This window comes from Ischnura elegans, chromosome 10 (genome assembly GCF_921293095.1).
Source record: "Ischnura elegans chromosome 10, ioIscEleg1.1, whole genome shotgun sequence".
In the NCBI taxonomy this organism is placed as follows: Eukaryota; Metazoa; Arthropoda; class Insecta; order Odonata; family Coenagrionidae; genus Ischnura; species Ischnura elegans.
Window position 1 is genome coordinate 50,856,880 of NC_060255.1, and position 17,688 is coordinate 50,874,567.

General features: G+C 38.4%; 1 protein-coding gene across 1 annotated transcript; it reads left to right on the forward strand.

Moving 5' to 3' along the window:
- Positions 1 to 201: 201 nt before the first annotated feature.
- Positions 202 to 7,907, forward strand: LOC124167028 (serum response factor-binding protein 1-like). The gene is made up of 7 exons (XM_046544797.1): positions 202 to 392; positions 484 to 645; positions 1,099 to 1,170; positions 1,269 to 1,920; positions 3,136 to 3,529; positions 6,475 to 6,542; positions 7,759 to 7,907. Exons 1-7 carry the CDS (start codon positions 363 to 365, stop codon positions 7,866 to 7,868), a joined length of 1,488 nt encoding a protein of 495 aa, XP_046400753.1. The 5' UTR covers positions 202 to 362; the 3' UTR covers positions 7,869 to 7,907.
- The last annotated feature ends 9,781 nt before the right edge of the window (positions 7,908 to 17,688 follow it).

The following is a 17,688-nucleotide window of genomic DNA, read 5'->3' on the forward strand; positions in this document are numbered from 1 at the left end:
TAAATTTTCCATATTTTTAATTGCACCTAGTTATTGAACTTACATGTACACCTTAGTTTACAATTTTTAAACTCCCGCTAAATACGCTCATATCACGCCTGTAGTTCGTATTTTGGTCACAGGAAGTATTCAATCCAGGAAATGCATCGTGAGATTCAACTGGTTCAACTGAATCCCGCTAGAGACCGCTGACGCCGCTAATATTCAAAGCACACACGTGGACCGTGTCCGAAGTCGTGAAATTTGTAAACATTGTGAGATGTCTTTATTTGTGTGATGTTTTGAGCGTTTATCTTTGAGAATTTTCAAATCAGTGCATAGATTTTATTCATTATATTTAGTTTATTAATATTGGTGCAAGTATGCTCGATAAGAAAACATTGAACAATGAGGTAAGAATCAATTATTTCTTTTATGGGCTCGATGTTTTCAACACTCCCAGGTGGTGGGTATCTCTGTATATATTTCTGCATGTTTTCTTAGATCGTTGCAATGCGGAAAGTTGTTAAGCAAGCCAAAGTACAAGTCATCCATCGGTTATCTCGTGAAATTAAAAACCTTCGGACCAAAGAGGGGTCGGAGGAGTTAAAATCCAAGTGCAATGGAAAAGCTGACAGGAGGAAAGATGACATTTTTGCCATTAAGGTAGGTAAAGAATGGAATATTGTATAAGCTTCCTTATTTTGTCTGCTACCTACAGTGAAATAATAATTTTAGAATTTCAGTTTTTAGTTATCTCAGCTCATGTTTTGGCTATCGATGTTAATATATCTTCTGTATCTAGAGTTTGTATTTGAAGTACTCTTTCTCCTTAGTCGTAAGGGATGGAAATGGATAATAATTGTACCATTTTCTGGGATAATCTTTGTCTTGCTATAGTCTCCCTTATTTTAAATTTTAGTCCGCATGCATGTAGCAGTATGCATGTCCTTGGTCGCATAACTATTCTCTCTAGGATGGTGAAAGTAAATGCGAAATTTTGTCGGGTATCATGACTCTTCCTATGAAATAAATAAAATTAAAAGCGGATCAACATCCTTGGGTGTTGAGGACGTTCTAGTTTGAATATTTCATCCCCTTTTTCATTATATATTTCAGAAACTCAAGCCTGATGAAGTTTCCAAATTCGCTTTGAAGAATTTTGAGGATCCGGTTAAAAAGATTGGAGATGTAAGTCGAATGTGAGCTTTGGTATTCTTCTTATGGATTTTCAGTATGAATCATCATTAATACCGTGGTTTTACAACATATTTTCTTACTTCGTACAGGCAAGAGTTAGTGTGGAGCTGAGAGCTTATTTTAGGCTTGCAGCCAGTAGAGTTTTGTCGGCGAGAGTAAATGCATTCCGGGAGCAACATCCTGATTGGAAAGATTGTATTTACGAACTCTTGGATGGGTTAGGTGCTCGGAGAAAGAACTTAAATCCTCCAACCACTGTGGCTAAAGAGGTTAATCCTCCCCAGACCCCAACGCATCAGAACGCTAGTGTTGTATCCAAGACTCCCCAAAACAAGCAGGAGGATAAAAATGCCGAATGTGTTGTGAATCGTGTGAGTTCTTATGTTAAAGACAATAGTATAAATATTAACGGAAAGCGTGTTGCTTCTGGGGATTCAGCAACGCCTGTTAAGAAATCAAGACTGTCATCTCAGTGGTCTGTTACAGAAATTGAACCCGTTTCTGATCAAGTTAGTCAAACCGACTCTGCTCAAGGCAACGACTTAGAAAATGTACTGTGTGAGAAGTCGGGTAAAGGTGATATTGTTGGTGGACATCATAAACATAGTAATCAGTTCAGTGGTGTGAAGAAGAGCAGTGGCATTGCCGAGGTCAAAAGATTTCATGAGCTATGTGAAGTCCAAGAGAAGGCACCTGAGAACATTAAGGAAGACAAAGAAACAGACGAGGATGATGATGAAGGTGAGGAATTTGGCGTAAGAATATTATTTCATATGCTTTGTCTGTTATTCGGGGATTTATGACTTTGGTCTTCGATAATTTTCTTTCGATGTGGTATAGATGTTGTAATATCTGGTCTATTTTTTTAATAATGCAACTAAGTTTGATAATATTCCTCAAACGTAAAGGAGGTGTGTCAAATGTGAATCGATCTTTTATTGAGGCTCATGTATACAATTTTAAAATTCTGAATTCCCAAGACATTAGAATACTCAGTATGTATATTGCATGTTCATGAAATATATGCTATGCACCAATGTTTTTTGTTGTTCGTGAGTGTGGTCATGTTTTAGCGATATTGTTCAATGAGGATACCTAAGTATTGTACTGCTATCAGTTTATTGGATGCGTCTTGTTATAGTTAAATTTTTTTGAAATCCTACCTCAGAGGAAGGTGGTCAATTTTGAAAGGTTAAGTTTGGGCTACATGCTCACCCTTGGACATGATATTAATTTTTAAATTACCTCCAAAAAAGTATGATATGGATTTATATTTTGTCCTTTTTACTTCATGTGGATGTAAGTCTTATATCATTTTTAATTTATGATCCTTAAAGAAGGATGGAAGTGAGTATTCAGGAGAGAGAAAACTTTTCTAATGCTTTTTTTTTTAATTTCATGCTTTATTAAATGCTTTACACAAAGCAATTTTGACTTCGAGAAAAAATGACAGTGGATTGTGACTATAGGTCAGAGTAGATGAAAAACGAATCTTCTTTGCCAAAGTCTCAGAAATAAAGTTTTCTGTTCTTGGAGCTACAAATGAATAATATATTGGGTATGACATCTTTCATAAGTTAAGGTCAAACCCTAAAATGACGTGAATACCGAGTGCAGCTTTGCTATTACCTTGGAGTTGATAAAATAGTGTTCAGTCCATTTGTTCATAATTAAAAAGGAAGCTGCTATTATCATTACATTTGGAATAAAGATAATTGTCAAACTTGAAAAGGCATGATAAACAATATTGTCCTGAAGATCAGTTACAGAGACTTCAATGTGTAATCAAGTTATGTATTTGTTATCAAGTTTTAAAAGTGAAAACAGTGGGGATGGTATAGATTGTATTCCAAAATATTGGTATAGAAGTATTTTTTATCATTTACTCTGACAATTTCTGAGGATACTTATTGATTTATCATTGAAAATGTTATTAAAATTATTAATGTATTTCAGGAAATAGTAATGATGACAGTGAAGAGGACAGTGCTGATGGTAAAGCAGTTGATCCCTTCTTTGTGAAGCCTGATGGGAAGACGGAGTACGTCACTAAAATGGTGGTGGAGGAAGAAGAAGGGGATGATGACGATGAAAGGGGGAACTCGCCTCCGTTTGCCAGGGGAAGGAAGCAATTCAGGGGTGGCCGAGGACAGAGCGAGAGGGGGGGACGGGGTCACGGCGACAGAGGAGGGAGGGGTGGAGTGACAGGGTTTAGGGGGGGCAGGGGTTCGTTCAGTGACCGAGGCCAGGCGAGACGGGGCAGGGGTGCCTTTGAAGGGGAAAAGACGTGGGGTGAGGAGAGACGAAGAGGACATGACCGGGGAAGGAGAGGAAATGACATCGGCTCAAGGTGATTGTGGAATATTATTATACTCCTTACCATCGGCGTAACTATGGGGAGGCCCAAACCCTCAGAGAAATAAAAAAATATTTAAAACTACAGTAAATTCCCTAATGTTGGGAGGAGGCGGCACGAATACTCGGAAAATATGAATAATCCTTCACTTAAATTTCATGTAATTTTCACAATTGACACAAATCAAATGATGTATTATTATTGACACACGTTCTCCATTATTTTCGATAGCTTTCTTTTCCCAACTGTGATCTTTTTAGCAGCGATAACGTGATTGTACTCTTATTCCTAGTGATCCACATCTGGTTTCCGAAAACCTCGCATCCGTGGCTGCAAGATCTCGGATTCTGAAAAGAGATTCGTGCAGTGATTTTCCACAGATGCTGCAAATCCGCTGCAAGGCGTAGAGAAATAAACTGTCACTGTGTAAACTCATGCACAAATAATCCGCAACACCGATGAACCTGAGCCGGATAATCGGGAGTCGGCTGTATTGTATAGTTTTGACGTATAATAACTGCATCTGCTCAAAGTTAAGGATAATTTATTAATATCATGCCAAAATGATGTAAAATGTATTTCCAGGCATGTCATTCTTCAAAAATTTTCTGGACCTCCTGGTCACCTGGGGGGGTAATTATATAATGTCTTATGCTAAGTCTATTATTCAGGGCTTTAGGACATCAGTCTTAAGGAGTTTTCTTTCTAATTGGTATGGATTTTGTAGCTAGGGTATATGGATAATCAGTAGGTATTTTGCACGCTGGTTTTGCACTAGGAATATGCTTTGAGGGTGAAATGGTGGGTCGACCCCTCCAGATAAATAACACGACTTCTGAATGAATAATGTGACCCCCCCAAACCATATTCCTAATTACGTCTCTTCTCCTGCCAGTGATATACATATATCTGTGGAAAATCTGTTGAATATTCTAAACCTCCTCAGTCCTGGAGTAATTCATAAAATATATAGATGTTTGAATTTTTTTCTGCTTAGCTAAGTGAAATGTCATTATTGCAACCAGTTCAGTGGTTTCTGACGGATGATAGCATCATACAGAAGCATGATTCACATAATTCACTAATGCTGTTTGTTAATATCTAATTAAACAGAAAAAATTATATTTTGACCAAAAATACTGGTAGAATTGTCCAGGGACTGGGGAGGTTGATCATGGAATATTCTTTAATTTCTATAGGAACAGCAAAGTTGGTTTTGTTAATGGTAGACCTTATCGCATTTAAGATAGCGTGGGGTTCTTTCATCCCAAACTCTCTCCTCCCTATTGCTACCCTGGAGGCATCGACGAGCTCCTATCGCTGTGGCACTTCATTTCCCTTTTCCCTTCCTCTGCACCCTCCTCCTTAGGAGTATGGGCGTAAAAATCTCTGGCTTTGTTCCCATACCTAAGGATTGTAACCCCACAAGCCTGCCCTGGGTACTCCTTCCAATGCCAATAATATATCAGGCCATTTAAACCCAAGGCCATTTGGAAGCTCTGAGTTCAAGAGCCCCTTTGGTTGAGGCAAAGGGGGATGGGTTACATCAAAGAGATTTTCTCTTCTAAGATAATGCATTATTTTTCATATTTTGTAAGAAAACCTGTTTTAAGGCCTGTTTATACTGTACAGTAACCCATACTAGTTAAATTCTAAATGTATGAATGAATGAGGACGAAAATGCACCGTGTAACCACCCAACTTGTATGAATGCATGAACTGAAAATAGAACCTGTTCTAATTTTGTTCATGCATTCATACATGTTCCATTCGAATCCACCAAAAATCATGCATGCAAACAGGCATTAACTTGTACGTGTTAATATATCTTGTAAAAAGGCCTTTATAATGGAACAATTATGTTTTTATTTTAAGCTTTGCAATGAAAAAGAAATTCATTTCTGCTCCATGTTGAAAACAAATAATGATGGTATACAATTATGGGAAAGTTATAGAAATGTAATTGTGGGCAAAGGCCATGAGAATGTTGTTAAATGCAAGAGATAATACAAGGCAGAGGATTATTAAAGTGTACAATCCTACATAGAAATAAAAGGCCTCTCTTATCGTTTTTGTTTCTTTAATATTGGTTGCTTAGGTCAGCCGATACTCGGGTGTCTTGCTTTATTTTCAGACATTAGTATTGTGTAACTTTGAAGTGAATAATTATAGTTTTGTTTTACATGATAATCGAATACTTGCTATGATCTGAGCTGGCTATGAGTGATTTATAAGTGAAACTTTATTTCACTTTTTATACTTCACTTAACATTATTTTTAAATAATGTAAGCATTTAAAGTTACATTTTTTCTATACAAGATTAAATTCAAAATTAAAAAAAATCATGCTCTGATTTCACAGACTGTTTGCATGGCTAATGTTTAATTCTTATCAGCAACGTAATTAAAACAATAACAATGGCAAAAAGTAGTTTTCCTGTGAACCCTTCCTGCTTGTCTTAATTTGAGGCTGTCAGGGCTTTCAATAATGTTATGTTATAACACAATTGGAAAACTAAATGTTTGCTGTTCAATGCACGAAAAAGCCATAGTTAATATATACTGTGGATTTGAATGTAGCTATTATTAGCTGGGAGTGTGCTACATTTGTTACTGTCACTAAATTAGGATGGCAACTGTTTTTTCTGCCTTAGGTCTGAAATGCAATGCTTAAACTATTATTGCTGAATAAATTATGAATATATTGTGGTAAAAGTTTTATTATGAAGTTCATATGACTCAAATATTTTTGCCATTGTTTGAAACATCATTGTTGAATGAGTATTAACCAATAGCCAGTTTGCGCTGGTGCAAAATTTTCTTCAGTAGTTTGTTTATTAAAAAATAATTATTTTGATGTGTGAAAGCTTAGAAAAAAAATTTATTGATAAGTGTTTGTGGAGAAATATTCAATTTAATCCAACTGCTTCACGTTTCAGATTTTCTGGCGGTGGTGAATCAGGAAGAGGCAGAAGTAACTTTGCACCAAAGAAACAAGATACTCCAGGTAAAAGTCATTTTATGAATCGGTAACTTAACTACTTTTAATGGTGGTGGATGTAGGTAATCATTGAAGTCATTATTGTATCTCAAGTTGAGTCTATTACTTAATGATTCCTAGTTGATGCTTGGAAAAATTCTATTTTGTTGTGTTAAAGTTAGAGAATAATTCATATTCATCCTTATGTTTTCCTTTACTTTCAAAAAGAACATGTTTCCTTGGCATGCAAAGGGTTGTTGAATTAGGTGGGCAGTAATTACAGTAAGTGTACAAGTACAGTGTGGTGAATGCGGTTTCACTCTGTACAGATGTCATACTAGTATCGTGCCAGCTTTATTTTACCTACCATGGTCCCTAAATACTGGTAATCCATTTCTGGCTCAGCATTCTTTCCCATAAATTGAAACAACATGATTTTACCTGAATATATAAAGGAAATATCGCCTTCCTTGGAACCACTGTTTGAGAAATTTTGGAATGATTGCAGTGGAAGTTCAAACATATGTGATTTACAAAATTTTCCTATTCAAATATTTCAAATTTTTCATTTTCATAATTCACATTTCCAAATTTGTACTAGTTTTCCCTTCTGCAAGTCCAAAAAATTCAGGTGTTGGATGTTTTTGTAACGCATACTATTGGATTTTATTCATATTTGACCTGCCAGTAGCTAGGGACCTTGACTCAGGACTGTCATGGTGCTCTAATCTAAACATATGTATGTATTTAGTTTCAGTAGCTGTCTGTGATTCACCACTGATAGTGAAAGATTGCATTAGTTAATGGTGAAAAACTTGGTATATGGAAACATTGAGATAGGATATTTTTGTGAATTAAATGCATATGTACAAATGAAGTGTTTTGAAAGTTCTAATTTAGGTCATCTCTTGGTTGTGGACTGTAAGCTTTTGTAAGAGCTCGTTAATTGGATTTGTGTGTGTTCTATTTTTTAAATGATTAAATTATTTATATTTGCTTACATAAAACCCAAGCATAATTAATTACTTGTAATGAAGTTTCTGTCACAAGAGGCACTCATTCCTTCTACACATGCAGCTGGTATGTGGTCCATCAAACTGACCTCTTCATATCCCCCGAAGTTAAGCTCACCGGGTGAACAAGTTTGTTGTGAATTAACTTGTGGCTGTTTATTTTTAGAAGAATCATAGTCATTATTTTATCATAACACATATGTGATTTTTGTCTGGCATTTAACTTCCAGGTGGTGAACATTTACATCCATCATGGGAAGCCAAGAGGAAACTAAAAGAGCAGAGCATTTCTAGTATAGCTTTCCAAGGGAAAAAAATCAAATTTGATGATGATGACTGACAATGAGTTGTTGAATAATAAATGTTATTTTTTAACCAACTATCTGTTTTTTTCTCTGTTCTGTTTTTACTCCTAGACAATGTTAGTCAAGTTGGACGATATATATTTATAGCATACCAGTAGAAAATCCTGTTCAGCCCTGTGGGATTTTAAAAGTAACAGGTAAATTTCTTGTGTGATGGCAAGAGCACTGCAGGCTCTGGTGGACTCATTAGATTTGTGAGGAATACGATTTGATGATTAATCACAGGAAGACCAAAGATACTTGGTTTTATTTAGAATCAAAGGAAAATGCTCGAGATGAAAGTAGGTGATTGCTAACTTGAGCAGAAGGAGCATTTCAACTAGAACTTGTTGGCCAGAGCACTGGAGGAAAATGGCTACAACAGTAAGGATGAAAATTGTCTAGCAAAGGAAGCGTTCATCATTACATACGAGTTTATAAAAGAAACCTAATGTGGAGTTTCACCCTTTATGGAGCAGAAACATGGACATATGGAATGAAGAGGGGAACAGACTGGAAGCATTTGGGATGTGAGTATATAGAGGAAAGAGTGTGGCTACTGTGACCTGACGTAGCCACGAGGGGGGGGGGGTTACAATCTTACAGTCCCCCTTGAGTCTTTAAAGTTTTTACTTCATTCAATTTATTTGCTTTAATTTAATGAGTACTCATACAAAAATACTGTTTTTGGCATAAAAATCTCATTTTCATCATCAAAAATCCCAAAATTTTTGCGGAAAGACCCCCAGGTTCCCTTTGCCTTGGGGTTTTTTCCATACATCCCGTAAGGGACCCAAAATCTCCAGCCCATTTCAAAATCCTGGCTACGCTACTGACTATGGCATGCCTCATATGTTGCTTATAAATTTCTCTGATTTTTCTCGTTGGAATGCATGTTGATATGTTTGCCTGTACATACAATCTTTCTGGCTCTCAGTTCCATGTACATTTCTCAATTTGTAAACATTGCCCTTTCATTGTATGTCGTGCTGTTATTCCACCCAGGGGCGCAGCTAGGAATTAAGGCTTGGGGGAAGGAATTAAGACAATTTTTGCAGCTGATCAGTTAAGAAAAGAAGCCCTTGAAATATGGTTTAGATGAGGAAGGGAAAAATTCCCTTTTATTGTTTATCCCTTAAAGAATGAAGGGCATTATGAAATGCTAGGTCGAACTCATATAGTCAAATCTCTCACAAAACGCACCAAAATATTAAAGTGTTAACAGTTGGTGTCGGATAAACCTTGCACTTATTGAGGCAGCTTACGGAGTAGTATTTAGATGCATATGCTATCGGACATTGCAATTAAACTGAAAGCATAGTGGAGGTAAAAATTGAAGAATTCCTTCAAGAAAGTCTCAGCGGACAAATACTTAACTGGGGAATGTTGGGAAAGACATGGGGAGGAAGATCGACGGAATTAAACGAACTAGTATGTTAAAGGAATAAAGGTAGTGCTACCTCAGGCTGTAGCCAGAAAAAAAATTAGGGTCAATTTGGATCAGGAGGTGTTCTTAGGAGGTACACTTAAGACTTAATCTCCTGAACATTTTGGCAGAGTTAGATCCACCTCCCACCACTCACTACCTTTCATGTTATGTTTAAGGGGGCGGCTGGAATGTTGTTTGCTTACACTAGAAAAATGTCTAGAACCGGCCATGGCATGGGTGCAGCTAGAAAATAAAGCTAGGGGGGTTTTTAATTGCAACTAATACTGGGTTGTCTGGGGGGTATGGAATACCTGCCAGGGTAAGCGGGTGGTGCGGAAGCCCTCCCCACAAAATTTTTAAGATTAATGGATAAAATGGTGAGTTTTACAGGTATCTGAGGTATATTTTATTAATTCTTACACAATTATATAAGTAACATTAATTAAATTATTCAAGATGGATTTCACTTAAAAATTTCTCTGAGCTCTGGGGGGGAGGGGGGTTTTATCCCCCAAAACCCCTCCCTCACTGGGCCTGGATGCCTCTTTTCACCATTTTGCGGGGGAGAGTTTCAACCCCATGACCCGCGCTCGCTACGGTATTGTAGAATTGTAACTATTAGGCTATATATCGTCACTAACATTCTTTTTGGGATTGCATGGAGTGATAAGTCGAACCTCTAATGTATGGATTCGACCTTGAACGATGGAGTGTTGGTCGCGATTTACAGCGCAATGGAGCAGTTAAAGCCAGTCTGAAGCTCATTCTGGCCCTCCGAACAAAGACGACTTCTGTGTATTAAAAATGCGTCAAAAGCAATTGAAAGAAGAGTGCTTTTTTTAGGTGAAAAAACGGTGGTCTGGTATCCATGTAATTCACATTCCTATTGGCCTCATCCGAAATATACGAGCTGACGAAAAACTTTCGAAATTGTGTGATTTCCGATGTCTATAAATGGAGAGTAACTTATGATGTCCTTCTCAAGATGGCCAGATGTGCAATTTCATGGCTGTGACTTTTGGGGAGGGGGCAAGAAGGATGGAATAATCATACCTTCTTGGCAGGGGGTAGTGTCATTGCATTGTTTGCAGTTCAGTGCGATTCGCTTATATTTGACCGCATACATATTTGATAACGTGCACCATTTTTTATTATGTTTCGCTATCAATGAGAGGATTTTTCTTGTGGAATTTATTTTACCTCTGATTTTATGGGATATTGCTCTCCTGCTTTTCTGTCGACAGCAGTGGCATAACTATGGGGTTGAGGTGGTAGATCCCCCCCCCCCAAAGTCTCAGAGAAATAAAAAATTATTTAAAACAATTGTCTAGTTTTGATACATAGAGACTGCAGCCAGCGGCGCAGCGAGGGGGTTTTTGGGGGATAAACCCCCCCCCCTCCCCAGAGCTCCGAAAATTTTTAAGTTAAATCCATTTTACTCAATTGCATTAATATTACTTATAGAATGTTGTAAGGATTTATAAAATATCCCCCAGAAAGCCGTAAAACTCACTATTTATCCCAATTTTTCTGGGGAGGGCCCCCACACCTCCCGCTTACCCTGGCGAGTATGCCATACCCCCTGACACCCCAGAATTAGTTGCGCTTAAAACCCCTCCTAGCCTTATTTCCTAGCTGCGCCCCTGACTGCATCTGCTTAAAGTTAAGTGGAAGTGACAACATGATGTAAAATGTATTTCCAGGCATGTCATTTTCCAAAAATTTTCCGGGAATCCCCGTTGTCTGGGGGGTGGGGTCACCCCCCCCCCTTGAGGTACTCCCATTCCCAAGCATATTCCTTGTTACGCCACTGATCCACAGTATGTTACTATATATGCCAACCTGTGAAATCTGCTTTTTTCCAGCTGAATGTTCTCTCTTATCGTGATTGAATTCCACTAAACGTTACCGTTTTTTTTGTTTTTTTTCGAGTATTTCCTTGTCTTTAAAGGTCATTGGCGTCTTTTCAACACCATTTCAGTTTCTTACTAGCAATCGCGGTATGCTAAATATATAGCCTCGAGTTTGCATATCAGAAATTTTTTTCTTTTCTTTTCTATCGCTTCCACAATGTAGACTTTGAAGTGCCGGTTTAAAGTGTAAAATTTTCCTTAGCGAATCGTAAAACTATGACTTACCCCAGTATTTCTTTCTGGTCCATATAGTGATATGATCTCTACATTGCCCCATGTAATTTGATAAAATGAGTAACCTGATGTGAACTATTTTCACAACGATTCGCGCTGAATCCAGGTCGCATTATGTCTGTTATGGCCGATGCATCTGGGAAATAATTCGCGATTTATAGTCTATTGCCGGTATTCAGGGGCAACAAGGGTTCATATTCATTTCTAAGTGCAAAACTAGGGTAATTCCATGTTGATAGTGTTTTCCTCTCTACCAGGTACACTAGCTTATCACCCACCCATCTGGAACAAAAATCTGCCCAGCTGTGTAATAACTCGTGAAGTTTTGCCTGCATAGGGGGCCAATGGCGCAGCTAGGGGGGATGTTTGGGGGATAAACCCCCCCCCCCCCAGAGTTCAGAAAATTTTTAAGTTAAATCCATTTTACTTAATAGCATTAATATTACTTAGAGAATTTTCTAAGGATTTATAAAATATCCCTCAGAAAGTCGTAAAACTCACTATTTATCCTAATTTTTCTCTGGGAGGGCCCTCGCACCTCCCGCTTACCCTGACGGGTATGCCATACCCCCAGATACCATCGTTTTAGTTGCGCCTATATGCCCTCCTAGCCTTAATTCCTAGCTGTGCCCCTGTTGAGGGCAACTAGTTGTTACTAGTTATTTCTGAGTGTTTGTCCATAATCAAGGTGATTCTATTCTTTGTACATCGTCTAGTATTTTTTATTTCGTCTGCTGAATGATGCGTGAGCATTAGAGCCGTAACCAAGGCGACTCCTCGACCACTCTGCCCATACACCTACTATGTACTACATCCTGTAAAAAAAGCAAGACACCAGAGTTTCAAGAGCTGTAGCGTCGAAACTAAGTAATGAATTTCAACGCCACAAATAGCATACGAAAGCCAATTTATTTCTACGTTGAATCATTTACTTTTAAAAATCTTCGGCTACATAGTATTTCCCGTACTTAATTTTTTCTAAAAAAAAGTACCCTTTTTTCTCGTGAAATCAAGTTGCCCAACTTTAAGCGCTTCGTTTATCCCGTGGTTTTCGTTCTAGTAACTTTCAATTTTGATGTAAATAAGCCACATCTCTTATTAGCAGTTTGCCGAAAACAAATTGTTTGTACCGTATAAAATTAGCGAATGTCTACCGTTGTATTTAAACGAGTAGTGAAGACGAAAGTGCTGCTTTGAATTTATCAAAACAGCGGTTCTCTGTTTACATAGGAATATATCCGGAAAATTTCATAAGTTATCTTCAGAAGTCTGGCTTCTGCGTCGGTCAGCGGACTCGAGTCATTCAGTCAGGACTTGTTGCAGTTTCTCTGAGTAAGAGATAAGTTATGAATGAGATAGATGAGGAGCACATCTCAAAGGTTCTTTGTGAGCATTTTGAAGTGAAATATAGGCAACCATGTGGTAAAATAACCAGTGCTGGGGTTGTTATCTGTAATATTATTGTATCTAATGTAAAATCGGCTGTTTGGGTGGGTTTAAGTGATGCATATAAGGGGGAGCGGCTCCCTCCTGAAATGCGAAAAATAAACAAAAAAATAAGATACCAAAGTCAGACTACTCCACTCCAGTTTACAAAAATGTGGGGTCACGTGACAGATGTACATTTACCGTCAGATCTCGTAAGGGCCAAGCAACCCGGATGACTGCCCGGGACGACGTAGCTAGGGGCCCGGACCCCCGTTTAATTGTGAGGTATTTCATACCAAAGGTATGTGGACGACAAATCAGCAGTTTTCCCGGTTAAGTATTTTGCCTTGAGCCGGCTCTGGCTCTCGTTATGTTATTTGCTATGGGCTCGCAAAATTCTCCTCGCTTCCAAATATGTGAGAGGACCGGACTAAACTGTGTATAAAGTCACAATAATAAGTGCTTCAAATACTTGTAAGCTGTGAAAATTGTTCATAATGCAAGGGGAAATTTTTTGTCGTACCTTTCTTCTCGGTGACATTTATTTTTACTTAAAAATGCGCACCTTACAGAGATTCTTTATATAATATTTATACGATATAGTTGGGGCTTCAACATTGACTGCAGATTTTAACTGATGAACGCTCTCGTACTCTGATAAGTTTTCAAACTCCTCTATGATGACCCTCATTCTCTATGTTCATGGTAGTAAATGTGGGAAACTTTATTATCGGTGGAAATTGTGGCCATGGGTATAGATCGATTGTCTTTCGGAAACGTCGTGCGTGACTGAAGTTCGAAAACTTTTACAAGCGTAAGGGACTAGACTTTATATTCTGGGTGCTTTCAACTTGATAGCTAATCCAAAATCAAGACCGGCTACGTGTAACAATAATAGGGTAGTTTCCTTCATCAAAGAAAACGAAAGGCATTGATTGCGATTCGTTACCCACCATGAGTGTATTCATAATATACAAATTATTTCGTTTTAGAAATACCGGTTTAGACGAATGGCAATGGTCCATTTTTATCCTCATTTGAAAAGGGCCAGATTGGCGCCCATGCGATGCCACTCCACGTGACCTAGTTTCTATAGGAGAAGATAGGAGTTATACATCATCTGAGGTTACCAATGCATGCATGAGGCGCAGAGCTCAGGGAAACATGTCTCAATAATCACTTATTAAAACTGGCTAAGGTCGGAAAGTTTTCTTCGTTTGATAAGGCATTAATAATCCTTATTTAAGCCAAGCGCTACCAGCCAGCAGGGTACTCAGCTACCCGCTAGCAGCCTGCGTCGTATCAGCGCTAAGCCTCGCCTCAAGATCACCTCACAGGGCGGCAGCGGGAACCAGAAATACGTCGTACGGAGAGATGCAAATGCTTTTCATCCATGTTTCTCTAGCCTTCCGCGCTTTACGACATATTTCGTTCCTTATCCTCTTGTAACGATTCTGTCCTTTCTCTGTTTTCGCAGCCTTGTATTTTCTTCTTTCTTCAATGAGATCTAATACTTCCTGCGTGATCCATGGTTTTTTCATAACGACTCTTCTTTTACCAAGAACTACCTCAGCTGCCGCCTGCAGACCACTTCTAATGGTTTTCCAACTCTCTTCCATTGGTTTGTTGGTCGGATCCTCCCCTATTTTATTTTCTACAGCCTCTTTAAAAGCCAGTTGATGCTGAACCTCCCTCAATTTTTCAACCTGCCATATGTTTTTCACGGCTTTCTTCAACTTTTTAAATTTAAGGTGGCGTTTCATCATAACTAGGTTATGGTCACTATCGATATCTGCCCCTGGATAGCTTTTGCAGTCCTTCACCTGGTTCCTGAATCTTTGTTTCACTAGAATGTAGTCGATTTGGAATCTTCTACGGTCTCCTGGCATCTTCCACATATGGGGTATTGCACAAAAAAATAGTTGGCTAATCCCAAACACGTTGCATTCGCTGAAGCTATTATTTAAAATTTCGGATCCAGATCCGATGTCTTCCACGACTTTGGATCTGATGTATCCGATGAAGGGCAATATCCGCGGATATTTGGATCCAAGGTATCCAATCCGACCATCCCTAAAAAAAAACACTGTTGGAAGAAGTAGTTATGGAGGAGAATGTGGAAGGTGAAGTGGACCGAGATCAAGAGGATTGACGAAGTGCTAGGAATGTTGGGCGAGAAAAGGAAACTGCTAGATTACACAAAGAGGATACAGATGGTTTGAATGGAGATATTTTTAGGATAATGTGATTTATGTATAGAATGAAAGGGAGTAGGCCTAATTTCGACGTGAAGAGGGAAATCGTATTTGTATGGGAAGATAGTCCAGGGTGATTCGCAACATTTCCATGGCAATCATATTCGAAATGATTCACCAAGTTTCTGCTGCGTCTCCATTGCTCTTCAACGCCATCAAGCATCAAGGGAAATAAATGATACCTACAGTTTTTGTATTGACTTCATTTAAGTTTTTAACATTTAATAGGGTGGTTTCCTATTATTTTTTATTGCCTAAATCGAAAGATTATTAATCCTGAAGTACGTATTTCACGCTTTTAGATTTTTAAATGACGATATCTAATTTTCGCGATTAAATGAAAAGTGACAATTTTCAAGCGCGCGAAAACGCGACGGGGAAGTATGAATGCCGGGAAAAACTCCGCGTGACGTCGTTCTGTTTCCCGCTGCCGCAAGTGAGGTGACCTTGGGGTGAGGCTCTGAGCGCTGATACGACGCAGGATGCTAGCAGGTAGCTGAGTACCATGCTAGCTGGTAGCGCTTGGCTTAAATAAGGGTTATTAATACCTTATCGAATGATGAAAACTTTCCGACCTTAGCCAGTTTTAATAGGTGATCATTAAGACATGTTTCCCTGAGCTCTGTGCCTCATGCATGCATTGGTAACCTCAGACGATGTAAAACCCCTATCCTCTCGTATAGTATCTGGATCCCTGTGACGTCACGTGGAGTGGCATCGCATGGGCGCTAATTTAGCCTTTTTCAAATGAGGATAAAATTGACCCTTGCCATTCGTCTAAACCGGTATTTTTAAAACCAAATAATTTTTATATTATGAAGACAATAATGGTGGGCAACGAATCGCAATCAATGTCTTTCGTTTTCTTTGATGAAGGAAACTATCCTATTCAGCACAAAGTCGTTGCGTTAAATGAGTGAGTGAAGGAAATTCAGCACGCAACGCAAAGTGGAATCGTAATTCCTCCATTCTCTTCAAGCGTAGTCATTTTATCAGTCTTTTACTCACAGACATATTTATCACCGGCAGTATTACACTTTGGCGTTATGGTATCCAAGTTAAGGTATGTGCACTGCGTATACCTTACATGCAGCAGTGCAGCATACGGCGCAGCTTGGAGTATTACAATTCGCCCCCGATGATAATGTTGCCGGACAATTATCACAGTAGGCTTCCAGTTCTGGTACGTAAGGCCCAATATTGCACACTATGGCTCTGACGATTCCTGCAACATTATAGCATTTAGATTTTTTAATCGATTCTACACATATTAAAAAATTATTACTTGGTAAAAAATCCTTGTACCGATGACAATGATTGGAACTGTGAACAATTGAACAATTACTGATAAATCTGTTACAAAAACGCTTTTTCTCCTCTGGGAATTCCGAACTCTAAACGAGGGTTCGTGAAATAACGAAAACGATACAACAAATTAAATCGTAGTTGGACAATTAAATCGTGGAAGGGAAGAAGTGCCAGAGACGGACCCGAATAAGCTGCATAAGACAGGTTATAAATGATCTAAAAGAGAAGAAATACTTCGCTATGGAAAGGATAGCGGATAGGAGAGCGAATTGCAATGAGTTTGTTTTTGCATTTCGTTTCGTCGAACATTTTTAATTTAAATGGAAACAGTTCCATAGTCTCACGCCATCATTTCTATCCTTCTGTTAGGGCCGTTGTTGCTCAATCTAATGTGTGCTCGAAGGCGCAGTCAAAATGGCGTCGTATAAAGCGGTGGATTGCTATAACATATGCGAAAATGCTTGGACGTGAGATGGAAAAAAAAGCCCCTACTCTGATTTCGTTCGTTAGTGTGCATTCGTGCAACTCCATTCCATAAAGAGAGATTAATGAATATCTAACCTGCGCTATTCTGCACCCCGTGTAAAACGGCCTTTAGCCGTAGCATTTGAGCCGCTGAGTTCAGATGTGCCACCAAAGCAAACATTTAAGTTTCTCATAATTACAACTTTGATAAATAAAATAGTAGAAATAAATATAATGTAGCCTGTAACTAGTAAAATAAATGTTGACGTTTACTTCTATTGAAAACACCCATCTTCAAAATAATGACGACTTGGGGCGCAATGAGCTTCTTAAAACAAAACGGAAGATTAAAATTTCTTTTCAGGTTAATCTGTAATCCTCAAGAAAATTTTACATTTATTTACATTTAATAAACGAGTCGAATTAAGGGACAGTCTGCAGACAAACGGCTTTTTATTGGGAATGGGATTGTGAAGTAGTCCATCCTGACCTTAATTTTATCGTAAAAAGAGTTTAAAATATTTACTTCAGGCTAATATATTCTTTGCTGTGTACATGGAGCAAAAAATCGCGCATGTTACACCTCCCCTGAGGCGTACTCAATATGCCAGAATATTCTGCCAGAATCAGTCGTTGAAGTCTCCTATTTATGTACGAAGTGTTGCATAAGTAAAAGGAAACTTGGAACTGTATTAGTTCAAAGCCAGGTACTTATTATTCTCCCGTGTATGTTTCAAATTTAATAAGCTTTATGGACTTCCACATGATCTAACTGATATTCATC